The sequence below is a fragment of the Trichosurus vulpecula genome, chromosome 9 (genome assembly GCF_011100635.1).
Source record: "Trichosurus vulpecula isolate mTriVul1 chromosome 9, mTriVul1.pri, whole genome shotgun sequence".
In the NCBI taxonomy this organism is placed as follows: Eukaryota; Metazoa; Chordata; class Mammalia; order Diprotodontia; family Phalangeridae; genus Trichosurus; species Trichosurus vulpecula.
The window spans coordinates 60,224,654-60,249,123 of NC_050581.1; the positions used below are offsets into that span (position 1 = coordinate 60,224,654).

Consider the following 24,470-nt stretch of genomic DNA (forward strand, 5'->3'; position numbering starts at 1 on the left):
AAGTTTTAAAAAGAAGCATAATAGAAGAACCCCTCACAGGCTTGTTATGAGGATCAAATGAGATAAAGAACCTTGCAAACCTTAAAGCACTCTCTATAAATGCTTTAATTTTGAGAGTCCCTGGGACAGCAAGAACATCAAATCAGTCAATACTTAAAAGAAATCAATTCAAGGATTCATTGGAAGGTCAAATACTGAAACTGAAGCTTAAATACTTTGACCATATAATGAGAAGACGGGACTCACTGGAAAAGACCGAAGGCAAAAGGAAAAGTAGATAGCAGAGGATGAGACATGAAATTAGAAACATGAACTTAGACTTTGAGAGATAGTATAAGATAGAATGGCCTGAAGTGCTACAGTCCATGGGATCACGAAGTGTCAGACATGACTGAACAACAACAAACAAAAATAAAGCTAGAAATTTTATATCTAATGACTTTTTCTCAACTGTCATCCTTGTTAACTTCTCTGCAAGCACTTGACACTGCTGACCACCTTTTTCTTCTGGATGCTCTCCTCTGGGTTTTTGTGACATTACTTCTTCCAGGTTTCCTTCCTACCTGTCTTCTTTTCAGTATCCTTTGCTTGATTGTAATACATATCTTGCCTCTTAACTTTGGCTATTTCCTAAAGCTCTGTCCTGGGGCCTCTTCTCTTTCTAGATCACCTCATCAGCTTCAATGGGCTTAATTATCATTTCTATGCAGATGATTCACATATCTATATATTCAGTCCCAGTCTCCCAAGTGATTCAGTCCTACAGCACCAACTTCTTGGTGGATTTTTCAAGTTGGATGTCCTGTAGGAATCTCAAATTCAATATGTCCAAAACCAGAATTTACTACCTAATCCTTAAGCTCAGATTGGACCATCTTACTCCCTTCGTCAATAAACTCCAGTGGCTCCCTATTGACTCTTGGATAAAACATAACACCTGTTTGGTTTTTAATGGCCCTTTACAATCCGGCTCCCACCTGCTTTCCTAGCCTCATTATGCATTACTCACCTTTCACAGTCTGTGGTACAGCTAAACTGTCCTGTCTTTGCACTGGGTGTCCTTCATCATTCAGACTCAGTCCAAGCACTACTTTCTACATGAAACCTTTTCTCATTTCTCTGAATGCTAGCACCCTCACTCACCAAACTACTTCATATTTGTTTCATATTTATATTTATGTTACATATGCATGTGTTGTCTTTCCTGACAGAATGTAAGCTCCTTAAGAGCAAGGACTATTTCAGGTCTGTGTATCCCAAGTCTGTCAAGGGTACCACCATTCTTCCAATCACCTTGTTTCACAGCTTAGGTTTCATCCTTGACTCCTCATTCTCTTACCCCATATGTCTAATAAGTTACCAGATCTTGTTTCTTACATGTCTTCTTTCTACCCACATGGTTATTACCCTAGTTCAGGCCCTTATCACCCATCTCTTGCCTATAGAATCATTCAACAAGCATGTATTAATCACCTACTATATTACAGCCACTGTGCCAGGGGATAGTAATACAAAGAGAAAATTAAACAGTCCTTGTTTTCAAGGAGTATTCTATTGTTACATTCTATTCCTGCAGACTATTCAATAACTTCATAATTGGTTTCTCTGCCCCAAGCTTCTAATTTCCTTCTATATAGCTGCTAAAATGATTATAAACTCCATTGGCTTGCTATTACTTTTAGAATCAAAGTTTTCTGTTTGGCATTTAGAGCCCTTCACAACCTAGCTCTAACCCACTTTCTGGGTTTATTATACATTACTCCCCTTCATCAACTCTACAGTCCAGGCAAACTGGACTTCTTACTGTTTCTCACATATCACTCCATTTCCTGTCTTTGTGCTTTCGCATCTGCTGGAATGCACTCCTTCCTTAACTTCTACACAAAGCTTCTCCTGATCACTCCAGTTGCTACTGGCCTCCTTTGTCACACAGTATGTGCTTAATAAACGCTTATCAATTGATTGATTCTGGGCCCATAGCTCCTTAGCCCCCAGCTGAGGGGATCTAATAAAATACTCCAGGAAGAAGGTAAGGAGTAGGGTCCTGGTAGAAGAAGTAAGAACATGTATTGCCCAATGTTCAATTCCAGAGAGCCAAGAAAACAACTGGCAAGTCATCTCAAGGTCAAAAGCCAGAAATCCACAAAAGTAACATAATACCTACTTTGGCAAGCTTATCTTCTCCTCTTTCAGTGACCTCATTTGTTTTGGCAAAGATACTGGAGTGGTTTGCCATTTTGTTCTCCAGCTCATTTTACATATGAGGAAACCGAGGCACACAGCTAACTACCCCCAGGGTCATGCAGCTTGTGTCTGAGGCTGGATTTGAACTTAGGTCTTCCTGACTCCAGAGCCAGATGCTCTATCCACTATGCCACTTAGTCAGGTTCCTTTTATGGCTGAACTGTTTTGGACATCCTCCTTAGACTTACTTCTGACTTTTTCTTTTCCCAGAATCACATTCCTTTTTACATCTTTTATATCCAATCTTATCATCACACTCTATTGCTTCTGGTGTGACCAGGAATTTCAGAACTGTGTGGATTGACATTTTTTAAATTTAGTATTTTATTTTCCCCAATTACACGTAAAAACATTTTCAACAGCTGTTTTTAAATCTTGAGTTCCAAATTCTCTCCCTCCCTCTCTATCCCCCTCATTGAGAAGGCAAGCAATTTGACATGTTATACACGCATAGTCATGCAAAGCGTATTTTCATATTAGTCATGTTGTAAAGGAAGACATATACCAAGAAAAATAAAGAAAGTAAAAAAGTATGCTTTGATCTGTATTCAGACTCCATCAGTTCTTTCTCTAGGGATGGACAGCATTTTTTTATCCTAAGTCCTTCAGAGTTGTCTTGGATCATTGTATTGCTTAGAATAACGAAGTCATTCACAGTTGATCATCTTATAATATTGCTGTTATTGTGTACACTGTGCTCCTGGTTCTACTCATTTCACTTTGCATCAGTTCATATAAACCTTTTCAGGTTTTTCTGAGAGCATCCTGTTCATCATTTCTTTTAGCACAATAGTATTCCATCATAATCATATACCATAAAACTTGTGCAGCCACTCCCCAGCTGATAGGCATCCCATCAATTCCAATCCTTTGCCACCAGAAAAGAGCTGCTATAAACAGTTTTGTACATATAGGTCCTTTTCCATTTTCTCTTTTAGGCTACAGACCTAGTAGTGGTATTGCTGGGTCAAAGGGTATGCATGGTTTTATAGACCTTTGGGAATAGTTCCAAATTGCTCTACATAATGGTTGAATCAGTTCACAACTCCACTAACAGTGCATTAGTGTCTCAATTTTCCCACATCACCTGCAACATTTGTCACTTTCCTTTTCTGTCCTATTAGCCAATCTAATGGTGTGAGGTAGTACCTCGCAATTGTTTTAATTTGCATTTCTCCCATCAGTAGTGATTTAGAATATTTTTTCATATGGCTATAAATAACTTTGATTACTTCATCTGAAAGCTGACTTCATATCTTTTGATCATTGATCAATCAGGAAATGGCTCTTATTTAGATAAGTTTGACTCAATTCTCTATATCAGACCTGCAGAACTTGTAAACTTCTTTGGGCCACAGATAGGTTAGACTAGAGAAAGACTGACAATGATTGTCGAGGGTCATGTGACAAACAGGAAAGTAGATAGTAGCAACCCTCCATTTTTTGTGGGTTACCTGAAATCCTTTGCTGGTGGGCTGTATGTTGTGCAGGCCTGCTCTATAAATTTGAGAAATAAGGCCTTTATCAGAGAAATTTGCTTTAAAAAATTTTGCCCTCCTTCCTATTCTCGCCACTTATTCTATTCTCTCTCTCTCTCTCTCCTTTCACCCTGTCCCTCCTGAGAAGTGTTTTGCTTCTGATTACAGCCTCCCCCAATCGGCCCTTTCTTCACCCCTCCCTTCTTTTATCACCCCCACCCCTTCTCTTATTCCCTTCTCCTACTTTCCTATAGGGTAAGGCAGATTCTATACCCAATTGAGTGTGTATGTTATTGCCTCTTCATGCCAATTCAGATGCGAGTAAGGTCCTAGTATTCCCTGTCACCTTCCTGTTCTGATAAAGCTCTTTTGTGCCACTTTTATATGAAATAATTTACCTCATTCTAACTCTTCCTTTCCCTCTCTCCCAGTGCATTCCTCTTTCTCCCCCCTTAATTTTATTTTTTAACCTATCATCTCATCATATTCAATTCATTCCTGTGCCCTCTGTCTATATATATTCCTTCTATCTGCTCTAATAATGAGAAAGTTCTTATGAGTTATAAGTATTATTTTCCCATGTAGGAATGTAAACAATTTAACCTTATTAAGTCCCTTATGATTTCCCTTTCCTGATTACATTTTTATGCTTCTCTTGAGTCTTGTATCTGAAAATCAGATTTTCTATTCAGCTCCGGTCTTTTCATCAGGAATGTTTGAAAGTCCTCTGTTTCACCGAATATCCATTTTTCCCCCTGAAGGATTATTATACTCGGTTTTGCTGGGTAGGTGATCCTTGGTTGTAATCCTAGCTCCTTTGCCATTCAGGATATCATATTCCAAGCCCTCCAATCCTTTAGTGTAGAAGCTGCCAAATCTTGTGTTATCCTGACTGTGGCTCCATGATACTTGAATCACTGAATCATTTCTTTCTGGCTGATTGCAATATTTTCTCCTTGACCTGAGAGCTCTGGAATTTGTCTATAGTATTCCTGGGAGTTTTCATTTTGGGATCTCTTTCAGGAGGTGATTGGTGGATTCTTTCAGTTTCTATGTTACCCTATGGTTCCAGAATATCAGGACAGTTTTCTTTGACAATTTCTTGAAAGATGATGTCTAGGCTCCTTTTTTCTGATCATGGCTTTCAGGTAGTCCAATAATTCTTAAATGATCTTTCCTGGACCTATCCTCCAGGTCAGTTGTTTTTCCAGTGAGATACTGCATATTGTCTTCTATTTTTTTTCATTCTTTGGACTTTGTTTTATTTCTTAATGTCTCACGGAGTCATTCATTAGCTTCTAAATGTGCAATTCTAATTTTTAAGGAATTATTTTCTTCAGTGAGCTTTTTTACCTCCTTTTCCATTTGGCCAATTCTGTTTTTCAAAACATTCTTCTCCTCATTGGATTTTTGCCATGTGGCCTATTCTGTTTTTAACGTGTTATTTTCTTCAGTATTTTTTGTGCCTTCTTTACCAAGCTGCTGACTCATTTTTCATAATTTTTCCTGCATCACTCTCGTTTCTCTTCCAAATTTTTCCTCTACCTCTCTTCCTTGATTTTTAAAATCCTTTTTGAGCTCTTCCATGGCCTGAGACAAATTCATATTTTTCTTTGAGGCTTTGGATGTAGGAGTTTTGATTTTGTTCTCTTCTTCTGAGCATGTGTTTTGGTCTTCCTTATCATCATAGTCAGAATTATTTTCTGTTGTTTGCTCATTTTTCCAGACTATTTCTTGACCTTTTAACTCTGTGCTAAAGTGAGACTCAGCTTCCAGGCAAACTTCAGGGGTTTTGTGCAGATGTTTTCAGAGCTACTTCTAGGGACCTATAACTTTTAAGTTCTTCCAAAAATATATGATCTAAGGAGAGCTGTGTTTACTACTCTCCTGGCCTGTCCTCTAGTCTGTGAGTGACCATGAGCACTCTTTTCTGCCCTGCAACTGTTACAAGAGTCCTCCTTCAGTGCTAGCAAAGAGACCCTTATAATCTCCTGCTAACCAATTGTTTGACTGCCTTACCATGTGTGGGCTGAGGGCTGTGGAAGCACAGTGGCTGCTGCTGCTGATTCAATCACTCCCAAGGCCTGCTCCTGGTTTGCTGGAGCCTAGTCTGCATTGGTGCAACCTAAATTGAACTGCACTCCATTCTCACTCCAGTGTGACAGACCTTTCCTGCCAACCTTCTAAGTTGTCTTCAGCTGGAGAATTGCTTCAGCCTGTCCTTTTGTAGGTTCTGTTGCTCCAGAATTTGTTTTGAGGCATTACTTAAAATTGTTCAGAGGGATTTTGGGGAGAGCTCTGGTAAGTCCCTGACTCTTCTCTGCCATCTTGGCTCAGCCCCCTGGATTGACATTTAAGGGACAGGAAGAGGTAGAAGAGCCAAGAGAAAAGATGAAGAAAAGGGAAATCAGAGAAATAGAAGTACTATGAATACAGTGTCATGGTATCCAAGAAAAGAGACAATGATCAGCAGTACTAAATGTTGTATAGAGATCAAGGGCAATGTATACTGAAACACATGCCACTGAATTTAATAACAAAAAGGTCATAAATGACCTTGGAGAGGGCAGCATTAGTAAAAAGAAGGCAACCGATATGGAGATGAGCCTTGAGTCCACGCCAAATAAAGACTAGTTGAAGAAACTGGGGATGTTAAGTCTGCAGCATGCCTTCAACTATTTTAAGTACTATCCTCTGGCATAGATATTTGCCCAGAAGGCAAAACTTGGAGTAATAGGTGGAAGGTGAAAAGAGGGAAATTTAGGCTCTGTCAGGAAAAACTGCCTAACAGAGCTATCCAAAAGTAGCATAGGCTGCCTTATGAAGAAGTAAGTTCTTCTTCACTGTAGGTCCTCAAGGAAAGGCTGTTGGTTATGTTGTAGTGGTGACAACTCTGAAAAAACCCTAGGAAGCACTCTGGCAGAAACTAGGTATAGACCAATATCGTACACTGTTTTACCAAGATAAGGTCAAAATGGATACATGACTTAGATATAAAGGGAGATATCATAAGTAAATTTGAAGAACATAGAACATATTACATATCAGACTTATGGATAAGAGAAGAATTTATGAATTATCAAGAGAGAAATAGCTTTGTGATATGTAAAACAGATGATTTTAATTACATTAGGTTAAAAAGCTTCTGTACAAATAAAACCAATGTAGTCAAAATTAGAAGGAAAGCAGAGAATTGGGAAAAAAATTTTATAGACAGTTCCTTGGATAAGGGAGTCTCATATCTCAAACATCTAGAGAACTTTGTCAAATTTATAAGAATATGAGTCATTCCCCAATTGATAGTCAAAGGATCCGAATAGGCAGGTTTTGGATGAAGAAATCAAAGCTATAGTATATGAAAAAATTCTCTAAATAACTACTGATTAGAGAAATGCAAATTAAAATAACTTTGAATTATCATCACATACCTATCAGATTAGCTAAAATGATAGAAAAGGAAAATGACAAATATTGAAGAGGATGTGGAAAAATTGGGACACTAATACACTATTGGTGGAACTGTGAACTGATCCAGCCATTTTGGAGAGTGATCTGGAGTTATGCTCAAAGAGTTATAAAATTGTGTACACCCTTTGACCCAGCAATAGCACTATTAGGTCTGTTTCCTAAGGTGACCAGGGGAAAAAGACCTATACGTTTTAAAATGTTTACAGCAGCTCTCTTTGTGGTGGCAAAGAACTGGAAATTGAGGGGATACCTATTAACTGGGGAATGACTGAACAAGTTGTGGTATATGATTGTGATGGAATACTACTGTGCTAAGAAACGATGAGCAGGTTGATTTTAGAAGTACATGGAGAGACTTACATAAAATAATGAAGAGTGAAAGGAGCGGAATAATAGAATGTTGTGCACAGTAAGAGCAATACTGCTCAGAGAATAACTGTGAGCAATTAAGTTATTCTGATTATTATAAATATTCATATCAACTACAAAAGATCTGTGAAGGAAGATGCTATCTTCCTTATATTATTATATTGCTTATCTTCATCAGAGAAGGAACTGATAAATAGAAGTATGCCTAGTATGGTTTTACTTACATACACACACATACAATAGATGCACTCACATATATATGTATGTATATACACACATACATACATATATGTCAAATGGTGACCTCTAGTGTGAGGTGTCAAGGGAGGGAGACAGTTTGGAACTAAAAATGTAACAAAATTTTTTTTTTTTAAAAATCTAGTTCAATTGTATAATGTTAAAATCACCAGAGAAGTGGCCACTGAACCTGAGGATGGATAGCATCCTGATGTTTTGAAGAAAATAAATGAAGATAGATACCATGATCAACAAATTTTTAACGTACAAGAAGCAGGCTTATTCTGGAAAAGGATTCTTTCCATAACTTACATTTCTAAGAAGGAAATAAAAAACTGAACCTGTATTTAGAGGGTCTAAGGATTGTCTAACACTTTTATTAGAAAGTAATGCAGAAGAGGATTTTAAATTAAAACCTATACTTTTTATTGGTCTTGAAATCCTTGGGTTCTGAGAGGCTATAACCATCAAACACTTCCAGTTCTTTAGCAGCAAAATAAGAAATCATGGGATGCTAAAGGAGTTTCTGAAGATGGGTCTTTAGTTATTTTAGCCTACTGACTGAAATACATTGTGATGACAAGAATACTGCATTTAGTGCATTATGATTTTAGATAATGTCCGAGGTCATCCAACTACAGTTGGTTCATGTGTCAGAATGCAAATATGCAAATTCATGAAAATGTGAATAAAGCTCTCTGCAACTACCAACATGTATTAAGATTCAGGAAAGGAAGACGGTTCAGTTTATGCTGCTAACAATACAAATGACAATAATGACATTGTCATTATATTATCAATATAGGTTTTATCTTTAGATAATGTAGTAATTTTTTAAGTTTTTAAACTTTGCTTTCTATAACTACTTTATTATTTTGTGATAAACTTGAATCAGAAATACATTTTTCTTATCCTTTCCTCTTATATTGATAAATTAAAAACTAATTTAAAAAATTTTCCATTGCACATTTCCAATGGGCTGGAATAAGTGACCATATTTTACATGTACATATAACTTCAACTAGTGCAAATTCAAACAGTATGATCCTTCATAGGATTCATCATTCACATTAATTGGGACCTAGCTGCAAAATGACACTCACCTCAAAGAGGTTTTGTGAAGATTCAAAGAAACGTATAAATGTGTCAACTTTTTCTTAAACTTACCTCTCGGGGTTGCTGTGAGGATCAAATGAGATAATCTTTGTAAAGTGCTTCGAATAGTGCCTGGCACATAGTAGATGCTATATAAATACTTATTCCCTTCCCTTATATGTGGCAGGCATTGTGCTTATTTTAATAAGCATTTTACAAAGATTATCTCGTTTGATCCTCACAGTAACTCAGAGGTAAGTTTAAGAAGATCTTAATGTTAACACATTTACATAGCACTTTAAGGTTTATAACGCGCTCCTTCCTTCCTTTTTGACATATATGTTACTCCTACAAAGTCTGTCTACTTGTAAAGGAAGGAAGAGAAAACTCTTTGACTTACCCAGAACACAAGGACATTCATGAGTTGATCTATGCTTGTCCGTTTAAAGATGTTCTTTCCACTGTTCTGCATTAATTTGGTGTCGTGACCTAGGTCAAACACAGGTGTATTTTGGGGGATAACCAGCTTTACTCAGAATCAAGCAAAGGCAGCATAAGAGGCTGAGGCCCTGGGAAAGGTCCTTGTCCCCAACATACACTATGGAAGTCACATTTTTAAATTTAGTACTTGCTATGTCTTTAGTTACTGGAAGATAGAAGGGCCTGGTGTGCTATGGTCCATTGGGTCTGAAGAGTTGGGACATGACCGAATGACTGAAAAACAACAAATGTCTATAGAAACTTAATATTTCTTCCTTTCTGGAGCCCTGAGAACCTGGTGTTTTCCATAGATAGGCACTTCTAGAAGAGCTGAACATCTTTTGGTAAGAAAATTTCCTGACAATGGGAACCACAAACTTTTGGGAAGTGTCCTCTTTTACAAGGGCAATTCAGTCCTTAAGGTCTAAATCAGTAAGATAGCTTTCCCACAGTAAAGGAAGAAATAGGGCAAAGTAGTTGGGGAGAGGAAGAATGGGGGAACTCTGTGAGTACTTGCTGAGAATAGAGGTGATAGAGTTCAGACCTCTGTGGTGAGGAACAATGGGGTAGCAAACTCTCCATGGTTAACAGAAATAGCTCTGAAGACCCTCCACTAGGGATTCCAGCTGGAAGAGCCAACATAGGAAATTCAGAGTAAAAATCTGAAAAGAAGGCAATTTATTTGGCCTTTCACCATCTGACTGTTATTCCTCCTGGTCATCAGTTATGTGAATTGTGGCTTGTACTTTGTTTTCATAGAGGTCCAGTGACATCATGGGTGACATCTTGACTTGTGCATGAATTGGATTTGTGAGGCAAAAAAGTCTTCAGCCTCACTCCCTCTTCCCGAGTCACTGAAATTCAGTGGCAGGACAAAAATCAAGATGACTGGTGATGGCCCAGTATGCCTGACTAAGCTCTAAGCACTCCATAGTGTCTGCTTCAGGCACTTTTATGGCCGCTGGAACAAACTGTTCTCATCTGCCTATTCTGATGGGGAAAGTCTTCATGTGCTTGGGGTAGACATCCCTCTAACTCACCAACAGGTATGAGGCCTGTTGGTTACCCTCAATTGGGTTTGGACCATCTGCCTAGATGGTTTACTGGGATGTGGCCACTGTGCATGCTACAGCTTCTTGGAGTCACGGGTGAGAGTTGGTAGAATCAGGTAAACACCAAAGGTGAATAATCAGTCCTAAAAAGGGCTAGGCAAGCCCTAACACCTATATGTTGAACACCAAGAATACAAAACTCCTACCATGCAGTATTGTTCTTTTCATTCAGGGGTTAGCCTGAAGACATAGAAATGCGGCTAAGGGTCTATAGGAGGCAATTCCCCAAAGGGTCTTTAAAAATATGTGTCTCCCCCCACCTGCCTTGGAGGACAGATATAATTTAAATATTACACTAGACAACAAGAGATAGGAACTCTGTTATATTAATATGGTGGTAATATTTTTTCAGCCAAAAATCAGAACACATGGTCTGAACAAAATTATCCTTTTTGCAAAGCTTCATTAAAAGTACATTTTCCTTTCTTGACATTCGAGACTCCTAGGCTCCATACAGTTTCTCATATCCCAGAAACCACAGAGCCAAATGAGAGTGAGATGTGGAAACTGTGACTTAGTAACACCAATGAAGCTGCTTCTGCTTTCTTCCAAGTTATTACTACTTGGTTAATGAGAATTTTGGGGGTGGAGACCATGTTTGTTTCACATCTTTTTGGCTCTAAAGTGGTCCCAAGTGTCTGACCTAGGTTGTGACTGTTTTACTGAGCCTCTTTACCCTCCTTTTTGGTTGGCGGGGTCCTATGAGAAAAGGAAGCAAGAGTATTGGACCACACGGGTCTCTATGGTATTCCGAAGGGGATGAAGACTCTTCTTCTTAAAAAATTCTCTTTTATGTCTCATGGAACTTTAACTGCTGCTCCCACTGTGTGAAGGAAGTGACAAGTCCAAGCTGTCCCATTATACAGCTGAAGTCAATGGTCAGTCCATTGACATGAAGCACTGAGGGAAAGAAAGGGGCCTCTTCCCTTTCTCTACCTCAACTTCATGGCCTGGGAAAATCCCTGCCTCTACTTGGAAGAGGATGCTACTGACAGTATCATATATTGGATGTATTCTATCCCCATACAATATACATTTAGATTGATAATACTGCAAATGGACAATAATTAACTGGACCCAAAATTGAAAAGGAGAGTGGGCTGAATTGTCTTTGAGAAACTGAAGTTCTTTAAATGACCTCAAGTTTCTCCTGGGAAACAAGTGTCCACTTTAAAAAAAACCGATATTCATCCAGTGATGTATGGCTGAGAGTCAAGAAATATGATAATTTCCAAAGAAGTGAAGTTAAAGATCACTCAATTGGCAACAGAAAAACACATGGAGCTCAGGAAGGCTGAAATATAATAAAAATAAAAAATTTTACGATAAGTGATATAAATGTACGTTATCAGAGAAGTATATAACTAGAAAAAGAGATGAGCAGCATCAAGGGTTAACTGGCAGAGAATTCACACATTCCACTGGTATCCGTGAAATGCCAAGATTTCCAGAGACAAACATTTAGCATGTTGAGTGGACCCTACAGCAGATTTAAGGGAAGACATGGACAATGTACAAACAGGATGGGAGGGAACAGATACACTATGACCTGAATGATCTGGACTATCCAAATCAATGAGATCAGAAGTTTATCACAGAACTGAGGTCAGTATCACATCCCCTCTTTCTTTCTCATTCTTCTTAAGTACTGGTGACGTATGTATTATCTCCAGTTAGATACTCTTCATGGGAATATTCTCTGTGTATGTACTCTCTACATGAATATGCCAGACATGTATTCTTCCCCCCACCTTATAATGCTGTATATCCCCCCCTCTATATGTGTGTGTGTGTGTGTATGTGTGTATGTGTGTATATATATATATATATATATATACACACGCCTCTTCAATGTGTTTACTTTTCCTCACATATCTAGGAATAGTTGAAAAGATTAATGTGTGGCCTGTAGGCGCAACACAAAATGACTCTAATGCAGACATCTAGAATGCTGGGAAATTTTTTTTTAAAGATACTAGGGATTTCAGACCTCACACAGACACATATGAGTAGCATAGCCAAAGTGCTCTGTTTTGGCCATTTGATGAAAACAGTACTGACAAAGTTGGCTGCATTTTAATGGGCTCCTATAGGTTACAGCTTTGGCAAAGACATTTAGTGAAACTTACCAGCATAAATCACAAGACCATAACACCAGTCTGTGTTCCGGATGGTGCAGCCTCTTAGCAATATCTTCTCAATGTTCAAGGCGTACTTTTTATTCTCATGGATCAATATCCCCACGAATTCATCTAGTCTGTTATTAGGAGGCTCACACCTGATTTCACCTGAAGAAAGATAAAGGAATGAGAGAGCTCCAAATCATAGAGGAAATCACATGTATGTCCTGGGATATGGAGACCAAGCCCACAGCCAGTAGAGAAATAAGTTATTTCCTTTCCTAAATATGTACTGGGGTAGCTATGTGGCCCAGTGGGTAGAGTGTCAGATCTAGAGTTAGGAAGACCTGAGTTCAAATTCAGCCTCTGACGCTTACTAGCTGTGTGACCCTGGGCAAGTCACTTAACCCTGTTTGCCTCAGTTTCCTCATCTGTAAAAGGAATGGCAAACCACTCCATGAAACAGTTTGGCTGGGATTTTAAATGTTAAAGGAATGCAGATGTAGATTCTCCAATATATTTACTAAGAAAACTCCCAAAGTTGTTTCTTCCTAACACTTCTCCTCCTCACATTTCTGAGTACTCACAATTCCTTATTTCTTTATAGAAAGACAATGCTTTCTGGGTATAAGAGGGAATGAATTTTGCATGTGGTATTGATCGCATACAGAGTAAAAGAACTGAATAACAAACAGTTCATGGAACACAATTTTACCAATATATAAAAGATCTAAATTTGAAATGATGAAGTAGCCTGACAATTTCCAAAAACAACTGAATTATTAACTTACCTTTAAAGGTGGTCAGTTTCTCCAGGTTATCTCCCAGGTTACTGGTGACAGTTAGGGCTTGCTTCACTTTCAGATTGGTCTCCCTGGAGTCAAAATTATACATACATATGTATTAATATATATAATTATATTTGTAAATAACATATGACATGTACATAAAATTATATATGCAAGCTATTGTCTATCTCTGCATGTATATATACATACACACATATGTGTGTATGTGTGTGAGGGAACTAAAAGGAGCACACATCCATGCACTCATACTCACCTACAGGGGTTTCAGAAAATATGCTATATTTAAAGTGGAATTGGGTCATGCTCCTCTGCCCTAAGAAGACCATGATTTCAGTTCTTTCTTGAGAGTAAGTATACTAGATGGCTGTGAAGAGCTAAGCATTGATCCTGAAGTTGGAACTCCACTAATAAGCTCCTCTCTATCTGTCCCTGAGTTCAAGCTGAGATAGATGGACCAGAGAGCCTGAAGAACTACCAAAGAGAGCGTTGGAAACAGATGGCAGGGCTCCTGTAAGAAAGCTTGGGTTCCTCAGCACAGCAAAGTCAAGGGCTGAAACTCCTGCATGTCTGTGTCTTCACATAAACCCAAAGGGAACCTTATGGACACTTGCTCAGTGATTAATAAGCATCTGAATAAAGGAATGGTAATAGAAGTAAAAACTAAAGATGCTTTATAATACCTAATGGACACAGAGAAGATTGGAGAAATAGTTTGGCTGGGATTTTAAATGTTAAAGAAATGCAGATGTAGATTCTCTAAATAATCTCAAAACTTATACGTCTAAGCTCTGTGAAAAAAATTCCAAACTTTCCAGAATACTTTGCACACCCTTAAAAAAAAGTCCTGCTGTGATGTCACCTCTTGGTGTGGAGATGACCGTGGTTCTTCAAGACCATGGTAGGAGAGTACACTAGGGAAGAAGAGGCCGTGGAGGCCATTCGGTCTCACCCCTACCTAAGTATGAATATTCTGTACAATCCTCTTGGCCAGGGCACCTGGAAATACAATCTTTGTTTCTTCAAGATCACCATATTTTTTCCTAATGAAGAACAACTTTTTTCTTGACACCTCCTGGAGTTACTGACACCTGACACTGTTGGCTTTGTTAACCTAACCTAACCTAACCACGGGCTGGCATACTCACCCATCTAGTTCTGCAGTTTCAATGTAGGTCAGACTACAGGGCTCACTACTGGAGAGTAAAAGCACATCTGCCTGAAGGTAGAAAAGTTAAAGAAGATAAGGAATAATGCTAACAAGAACAATTCTTCATATATGTATAGATCTGCATAGTTTTACAAAGTAATAACCTTATATTCTTGGTTTTTATTTGATTCTCGCAACAACCTTATATGAAGTTAAGCAATCTGCCAACGTCATATGGCCAATGGTGTCAATGGGAGGAAAGATGACAACAAGGTTTTCAGAAGGATGCCATGACAGGGATGGTGACTGCAACTCAAGGACCTGATATACATTACTGACTTCCTTAGACTGGGACCTTGCCTTTCATATTCAACCCAAATTCTCTACGAAAGTCACCTTCCTGCCACCTCTTCCCCTATAAAAAACTCAAACTTGGGTTAAAGCTGTGGAACAAAATGGGGAGAAGCCAAGCTTCCTCAGAGGTACGTGCATTACTCTCTGTTTGCTACAAGGCAAGGCCACTATAAGCAAGGGTGACAGAAGAAGGTATAGAGCTCACTGAAGTCAAAAGATACTGTTACATGTAAATAAGGTACTCACTGTGACAGCATTGTTATTCTGTAGTTTTATTATATCCCCCACTTTGATGTTCATCCATTTTTCTTCCTTCATCCTGCAGGAAAATAACCCTTTAAATGGCTGCTCTCAGGCCCGGTTCTTGGGCCAGCTGGAGGCCAAGAAGCTAATGATGCTTGAAATGGGGCAGGGATTGTCCCAGAGTAGAGTCCCAGCTGCAGGAATGGATTTAAAACTCTAGTGGAGTCTTGATGAATAATGACTCACATTTATACTACAGTTTAGAGAGTACTTTAGGGGATGTTAAGGGGTCCCCTGAACTTTTCTTTCTGAGTTGCCATATTTTCCAGAAACACTAGATCCAGAGCATGCAGGAGGCCATCTATGTGTCAATGATGAAGCCCCCCAGCCCCCAGCTGACATCATTTGTTGTTCGTACCCCAAGCTGGATTCTCTGTGTGTCCTTGGAAGGCAAGACAGGTGCCAGCTAGTCTGTATCAGACTGGGAAAATGCTTGTGCAGCTGGAATCCTCCTATCTTCTGTCTAGGAGTTCCCAAGGGAGAAGAATTTGACTCAGTTCCCCACAACACTTCCTCTTTCTGCCATATTTATCCAAATCCTGTCCATGCCTGAAGATCCATTTGGACTTCTACCTCCTCTGTGAAGCAGTTTGTTTGTTTTCACTACTCCAATTATCACTAATCTCCCTCTCTTCTGAACTCTTATGCCACTTATAATATACACCACTTACTCTAGTACTTACATATTAACTGTTGTTTCATGTACCTCCCTAACTAGATTCTAAGTTCCTCAAAGGCAAAGACCACTTCATCATTTGTCTTCCCCACAGTACATGTAACATAGTAGACATGATTAATGTGTTGAGTGGGGAGATTATGTTGACAGCTCTGATAAGTAATTGCTCCCGACAGTTGTAAATGTTCATACAACATCCTTTAAGTGCTACTGTAATGGGGACCAACTTGTGGCTTAAGTAGTTCTTTCCTTGCCTCCTATATTTGAAGGTTATCTAGCCCTCTCTTTGGCAACTGTGCTTACTGTCTGGCAGAGCCTGTCTGTTATTGTTTGTTTCTTCTGATGCCTTCGTTCAGAGGTCTTACTATCTCTAAGTGCAGCTCAGCAGATTAATTTTTCTGCCACGGGAATCCTCAGGATACCACAGCTACGCAGCATCATTAGATGTTGCATTTCAGAATGTGATCCACACGTCTGTCCCTCTCTCTCTGATGCGGTTACTGCCCATCGCCTCTCCACAGGGGGCATCCGAAGTGCCTGATGTAATTTACTTCTCTGCAAAAGAATGTTATTACGATTGACACAGCGTTGTCATTGTTGTTCGGCCTTCACCCTTAAAGAGGATCAGATGTTGGAAGGTTGAAGTCCGTTGGTGGGGGCCCTGTCTTCCTTCAAGGTCTTACTTGAGAAGGCTTAGAGGTGATAAAGCCCGTTCAAGAACTCATTTAAGGTGTTTGTAGCAAGATTGGATCCCATTACGTAGGTCCTAATAATATAGGAATTTTAAAGCTCTGTGGACCTTCAGTTTGGTCTCCAGTTTACTGCATTAGAGATCAATCACTCTGTTTACCAACCACCCCAAAGATGCATCTTGATTCGTTTTATATATAAAAAAAACCCTATCCCCAGGGGAGTCTGGTGGTGCCCTGACATCACCCACCCACACACAAAATTTTCTCTCTCTTTTTGTGTGTGTGTGTCTACAGTGTCCCTTCCACATTGTGACTTTCCCCACTGCAGTTTTGATATATCATGGGCTGGCACAAGAAACTAAATGGGAATATTTTGGGAGGTTTGTGGAAGCTGCAGATGATACACGAACGCCAGCAGACGACACAGAGCCTATGACCAAATACTTAACCCAAATTTTACAACAGGGTACTGTAAACACCCTGAAAAAATTCAGACTTCTTCTCTGGTACAAAGGGGGAGCCAAAAAATGTTACACAGATTTTCTAGGTCGCAGGGGTGCTGTGCCGCTAACCCCTGCAATGTGGAAGGGATAATTGTATGTATGTATATATGTATGTGTATATATCCATATTCTCAAGAATGTTGAGATACTAACAATGGTCATTCACCTGAAATGTACTTCTCCCAAATCTGTGTGTGTGTGTGTGTGTGTGTGTGTGTGTGTGTGTGTGTGTGTGTCTCCTTGAGATAGGCTGACCCATAACCACCATAGAATTCTGGAGCTGGGAGTGATTTGAGAGATCATTATCTGACCTTGCCCACCTCATCTTAGAAACAATACCAAATCTCAGAGAGGTGTAGTGACTTGTTCATGGTTATAAAGCCAGTACATGACAGATCCAGGACTAGACTCCAGGGTAAATGACTAGGAGTCTCTGCCCCATACCATGCTGCCCTCTTCAGCATAACTCTCAGGTTGCTCTCACTAGCGTGCATCTGAAAATCAGTCCCTAGGTTCTGGTGTGACTTCTTCCTGAGTGTTATACAGAGGCCTTGTCTGGAATGTTAGGTGTCCTCTATAGTTGTTGAACTGAAAGGAATTTCCAGAAGGAATTCTAAGACCAACTTTCAGGTTCAGTGTTATTACTTCCATTTTGGCAGTATTGAAGATAGGGAATAATTTCGGGCCTACTTCCCAAAGCTGTTTTCCTCCAAGGAAATTGGTACAAGAATCAAATGGCCTGACCACCAGGAAAACCCACAGATTTCTCTAAGTGACTGTGTCTAGAAATCCATACTGGATAAGTGGCTGGAAATGGAATTCAAACCCTGCTGCTGCTTAGAATGCTGTAACAAAATGACACAGGACCAGCTAATTAACACCAATCCCTTCTAAAGACTGCTGAGATACTACCAAAGGCGTCCACCTGAAATGTACCTTCCCCAAATCTCTGCCCGTCAAAATCATACTCCTCCTTCATAGCTCAACTCAAATGTCACCTTTTCATGAAGCATTCCTGCACCCCTTTCCACCTCAATCAGAGGCAAGCTGTCTTCACCAGCATCCCAGAATGCCTTTTGTGTTCTCAAAGTATTTAATCAGGGTACTCCAAAAGTCTTAGTGACATTTTAAGCAATTAAAGCTTAAAATGACGCTAAGACTTCTGGAACATTCTATATTTGCTCCACATTGCGGTTATTTATGTATCTGTTATGTTTCTTCTTTTACACTATAAACTCCATGATGACAGGAGCCATGCTGTAACCATCTGTCTATCCCTGTAGCATTAAGTATAATGCTCTGTCCATGTATGTGGAATATTACTGCTGAATGAATGGATAGGTATAACTACTGGAGTGAGTTATGCCAAGGATCATAGTTTTAGGGTTAGAAAGGACCTTAGAGTCCAATTCTTTCATTTAACATGTGAGGAAAATGAAGAACAGAGAGGTTAATTGATTTGCTGAGGGTTATACAGCCAGCAACTAAGGCAGGAATTGAACTCACATCTTGCAGACTCCAAGTCCAATACTTTATCCAATATGCTACCTACCTGATTTTATCTGTTATTTCTCTAATGACAACTTCACTAAATATGATGGACATAGTTGTCTTATCTAAGATTGTCACTTTTCCTAGAAATACTTGTCCCACTCTTCCCGCCCCTCAGGCCCCCAATCACAAACACTTACATGCCATTTACTAGCACCAGGACAGGTCGATTGTTGACTTGATTGTCACTCTTATGCCGAAACTATAAACATAAAAGAAAAATGTTCAAAAAAGAATAGTAATTTGATTTAAAAAATGAGAGTTAAGGGAAACTACCCAGAGATATTTGCATGAGATGGAAAAATGTTCTGGATACTTGTCCTAAGTGAAAAAAAAATCTATTCTCATACTGCCACTGTCAAACTTGCTATGTTTCTAAACTTCTTGTTTGAGAAAACATTTACCTCAGGAAGGCTAGTCAGTGACAAGAATTGTGCAGTGACAGGGTAAAGCAATGATAGCACCCTCTCCCCATATGCTAGGCTGAGTTTGATAATGACAGGGCCATGCTCTTTGCCATGAGGGTCCCATGTAACATTCCTGTTATTCCCCAACCCCCACATACCAAAGGAAAGCATTAACATAACTCTTAGGCCAAGCTTCTCAAATCATATTGGAATGAACTATGTAAATAAGATCTTTCAGATGGCCAGGGATGGGTCAAATACTAGAAATATCTACAGAGGGAGAACAAAGGGTCTTCATCGTGACTCAGCCCCTCTATCAATGATATTGAGACAGATATATCAAACCCAGTCTTAGTAAATAATATGTCTCTACTTAACCCTGGAACCTAATCATAAAACAATCTATATATCTTTTCCTTAAGAACTCTGATAACTCCCAGATATGGTGCTGCTGGTCATGCCTGGGCAAGCAAGAACATGGATTTGGCTGCCTCTTTTATGTTTATTCCTTTCTGATATTAAGTGAATGGGGATCATGAGATGCACATATGTAGCAGGCTTGTAGGCAACCTTGTAAGTTTGAAAGGTATGGATGCCATGGGTCCTATTAAGTTGTATCTGGATGGTGGTAGGAGAACCTTCTGCACCAAAAAGGCTGGCAACCAACAAGAATATTGGCCTGAGTAAGCACATTTTAGCAGCAGACATACAGTGTGAATTTTTTTGGACAGTGCAGAGCCAAAGTAAAACGCTTAATTACCAGTCCTGCAAATTGCTTTGTGGTTATGAGGCATAAATATCAGCTTCTCAGCATGCTGTAATGGCAGTTACAAGTTACTGAATTCTATTATGTTAATACACACTTGTGGGTCTTTTAGGATTAGTATTTCTTGTGTGTGCAGGAATACATTACCTGTCCCATATGTGAATCATACTGTATACTGAGTATCTTTTTCAATATCTTAGACTTAACTTAAGCTATAAATAAAATCATCACTTAGATCCCATAGTGGACAATTTCAAATGAGCTGATGAGTGTGACAAAAGATAGCCCCTTCTCAATAGAGGCCAGGCTCCCCAGGACTGAGCCAATCCAAACTACATGCCCGGAACAGAGAGTAGCACGGTACCCTAGCTCCTGTGGGCCTCAAGGTTAAACTAGTAAAAGGGGCCTGTGAATGAAAGTTTCCCCTAGAGGAGGATGTAGCTGAATCTTAAGCTAGTTCTTCTCTCCTATAATAGGCTGGGAGATTCTAAAAAGTACTTCTTGCCCTACCTGACATGGAAAGTTCAACAGAAAACAAAAGGCTCAATAAGTCACCTCACCATGTCATCAATGGCATCCTTCACTCCTGTCATTGAGAGCACTAATGCCAGAGGGACCACCGTTGTATACCAAGCCAAAGATGATATTTGTGGAATGAACTACAAGAGAAAAAAGGAAGGTACCCAGTGTTAGAAAGTAAGAGAGGGTAGGGCACATTCTGGGATACCTTTAAGATAAAGAATTAAATCATACTCTTCTAGGGGCTATGGAGATTCTAGTCTTCCCAACATAAGAGTCCTTTAATTATGTACAAATACAACTCTAAGGAATAAAGAAGAGAAGGTACTGTAGGTGGCCACTAAAACTGTTGTATGTGCTCAGCTGCTCCTGTTTTGACAGTTAGGTGTTAGTTCCTTTCATGGAGGACCTCTTATTGATAAAAAACAGTGAGGAGGGAGGTGGAGCGCAGTAAAACCTCACTCCTCTAGCCCAAGTTTGAGGTATACTGCTGAACTGAGAAGGAAAGTTGAGGAAATTTGTCATTGGTTTGCAGGAGACTCTAACCTTTATTTTTTGTCCTTTTCTCTCTCGTCTCCCCTACCTAGACAGTTACTTTGTGCCTACCTAGAACTATCCTCCTTGGCAATGTCAATGGCTCCAGGGCCTTACTAGGTGTATCAGCAAGGCAATAAACACAACATCGATGATAATTGTGAATATGCCTATGTAGTTCTGAACTGCAAAATATGAGAGATTCTCCATATAGAAGGTAGGAGAAGCAAAACATTTATTCAGACACCAGAAGACCAAATCTCATAACCAATAAGTCCAATCCATCAAAGTAGTGATGTAGCTCCCGGAACCAGTAAGCCCACTTTTTCATAATAGCAAGGAACTTCAAACACAATATCACAGCATTGAGCCTTACCATCCCATAACCTTCCCACAAACACACTCTCAGTACAGTTAGCATGCCTGAGTCTGCTCTCTCCCTCAGCTCTAACTGCTCTGAGCATTTCCTGCTCCACCCTTTCCAGTTCCTCTCGTTCAGCAAGCTCCTCCATGTGACTTAGGCTTCCTGTGACATAAACAGGTCACATGGACCTATTAATGGGTGGGAAAGATCTTCCAATTTACATTATCACTACAGTAAGCTAGGGCCATTAGGCCTTACAGCAGGGCCACATGGAGGAGGAATTTTGCATTAAAAGAGGCCCAGAAATATTTATGGATAAATAAAAATGTAAACAACTGGGGGAAAGGGACTTTCAATTGCAGAAATCCCCAAATGGAATACTTCCACCCAAAGTCCTGATGTATTTACAGCCCTGGAGGCTAAACTTTCTTACTCTTATAGGCCTGGAGATATCTGGTCAGTGGCTGGAGGCTCTGCTTTATTCACTTCAGGTGTGGCCAGACTCATGTTAGCCAAACCTGATCACAGCTACTCAAGAGAACTGGCCTTGAACCCATGCAGTCCACCTGGTTCCCAGTTTTACCCTGTTTTAAACTTATCCAGGCAGGAAAGACACCTTTTGATTTTTCTCAGAAGATCTTGTTGATGAAATGTTATTTGAAAAACAAACAAAAACCAAAAAACATGAAATACTGAAAAAGCATTCATCAAATACCTGTAGGAACAGCAAGAAGAGGAAATATGCATTTGCTACTCTCTGAAATTGTTCAAGTAGATTCAGGGGCAGAAATGTGAAGAAATTGTATTTTGATGTCTTGATGGTGTTGTTCTGCAAGAACCAAAACAAAACAAAACACATGCTTTGTATAAAAAAGAGAGACAGTTCCTCAGGGATGGATTTTCCCTACAGAGATTTCCCCCCCCAACAGCTCTCCCTCTTCTCCCTGCCAACCCCCACAGAAGTGCTTATACCCTCTAAGCCAGGGCTGTTCAAAATGTGGTTGGCCTACAAGCGTAGAAATTTAAATAAATGCTTTAGAAAACAAAGCCGAGCTACCGCAGAACTCTCACTAAAATGGCAAATCAAAAGATACTGTCTATTGTTTCAATAAAAACCTAAGGTTGGACAGCCCTGCTCTAAGCCATAACAAAGAGGAAATGGAACACAGAAGTGACAGTGAAAATTAACTTTTGGACATATGTACTCTTATTTAACTGGAATTTAGGCACTGTTAAAGGTTGGGGCTTATTCTCTTCTTCCCCTCATCTCCCATCTCATTTGGGTCCCTGGGAACCCCAGAAGGTGGGACAGGTAGGCTGAAAAGTATGAAACTTATCTTGAAGTGGCGTGGTGTGTCCCTGCCCAAAGACTGGACTTCTCTGTCTGTTGATACTACCATTGGAAGATATTTCCTCCCAACTCCCACTTCCAGACATAATTCTAGCCAACTAACCTGCTTAATGCTTCCTTCCTTCAGTGACCCTTTTAACATTTTTCATACCCTAGGACTTCCTCTTAAGCACTGAATTCCTGGCACGGGTTGTGGTAGTAGGCATTACTGACCATGACATCCAACCTGTTCTAGCTGTCTCTTACTTCTTGTGCCTTTATTTCCTGCCTCTACTTCTAACCAATTGTCAGGGTTCCAAGGACAAATGTTCCTATAACTCTTTGATGTCACAGAAATAATGACAATCTCATGACCATAGCGACTTCTGCCAGAGTGGGACTGGAAAGGTATTTGAAACCTGTTAGTACGTGATATTCAGAAAGGAAAGTAGTGATTACCAGAGGACAAAACTGGTTTGCTAAGTGCAAGGAAGCAGCTTCGTGTAGTGATAAGAAAGCTAGATTTGGATTGAAGGAACCCAGGTTCAAATCCTGGCACTGCCACTTACTACCAGTGTGGCCAGGGGCAAATTATTTAACCTTGCTCGGCCTTGGTTTTTTTCATTTGTAAAATGAGGGGGTTGAACTAGATGAGCTCTAAGTTCCTTTCCAGCATATTCTAAGTCATTCCAAACTAATGTCATTCCAGGAGACCAGGGAAAGGCTGGACACACAGCATATCTGTATTTTAGTTGAGTACTTGACATAGTCTTTCATGGCTGTTACCTTTACAGGTAAGAGAAAAAGATATAGCCTGGATATTATTGCATGTAGGTGAGAACTTGAATGACCTGGGGATCAATGTCAACCTGGAGAGGGAACTTTAATTTTTTTTACCATGCAGCTCTGTACTTGACCCAATATTATTTGACTATTTTATTAATGACTTGGATGAAGGCTCAACTGAAATGTTTATCAATTTTCCAGGTCACACAAAGCTGAGTGAGTAACTAATATATTCAAAGACAGACTTCGTATCTGAAAAGATCTGAACAGGGTAGAAGAATAAGTCAAGTTTCATAAGATGGCTCAAAGACTTTCTCTTCATCCCTAATTTACCTTATACTTGAAGACTTCAATATACATGCTGATATCCCTTAAAACATACTGGCCCATTGAAATGAGCATTCTGCAGATAAACTAAGGAGATAAGTCTAACATTTAAATGTATAGATTAAGATAATTACCAGTCCTTTAATCTGGCTGAGATTTTTCAGTATTTTAATTTAACCAGCAATTATGCCAAGCCAACATAGAAATTAGGTTAAACACAATGTTGTATCCTGTAACACTGAGCATGGTATAAGCCCTCACTGTTTTCAAATCAATTAAGTACAACTGGACTCAAGAAAGGCCAGCAGTCTTTATGAAATACTGATTTGCTTTCACTGAAAATTCCATGTAAAATGGATTTGGGAATCCTAAATCTTTTTGCTTTCTTATAAGGGGTGAGTGGGATAAAAATGAAAATATGTTAAAAGTTCAGCTGCAGAAGTTGTACATTAGATAAAATGTCTTAAAAAACCACAATGGCCTTCAAGTTCATTTCCCTTTTCAAATCTTATGGTTTTTCATCTCAGCAACATACAGGGAGGATCATCCCATTGATCTCATCACCCCGTACAAATGTTCCATCTCCATGATCAAAATCTTCTGAAATTCCTCTATCTGATCATTCTTTCTTTCTCTTCATCTCTGTGCCTCACTCCTAGACTTGCCCTTAGTGTTCTTGTAGACCGAAACCCTTGTTCTGGTTTCACTTTTCTCCCTTCTCAATCTTGACCTTACACATTCCAATTCAACAATCATTTATTAAGCATCTGTTCTATGAAAGATACTGTACTAAGAGCTG

The 24,470-nt window shown here is 39.4% G+C and overlaps 1 protein-coding gene across 1 annotated transcript in view; it reads right to left on the reverse strand.

Moving 5' to 3' along the window:
- Positions 1–24,470, reverse strand: part of LOC118832122 (phospholipid-transporting ATPase FetA-like) — a 127,030-nt gene that overhangs the window by 62,413 nt on the left and 40,147 nt on the right. The window contains 8 exon segments of the mRNA XM_036739556.1: positions 9,292–9,380; positions 12,613–12,771; positions 13,395–13,477; positions 14,558–14,628; positions 15,160–15,232; positions 18,779–18,840; positions 20,372–20,470; positions 21,944–22,057. Of these exon segments, the coding sequence (XP_036595451.1) occupies positions 9,292–9,380; positions 12,613–12,771; positions 13,395–13,477; positions 14,558–14,628; positions 15,160–15,232; positions 18,779–18,840; positions 20,372–20,470; positions 21,944–22,057 (750 nt within the window).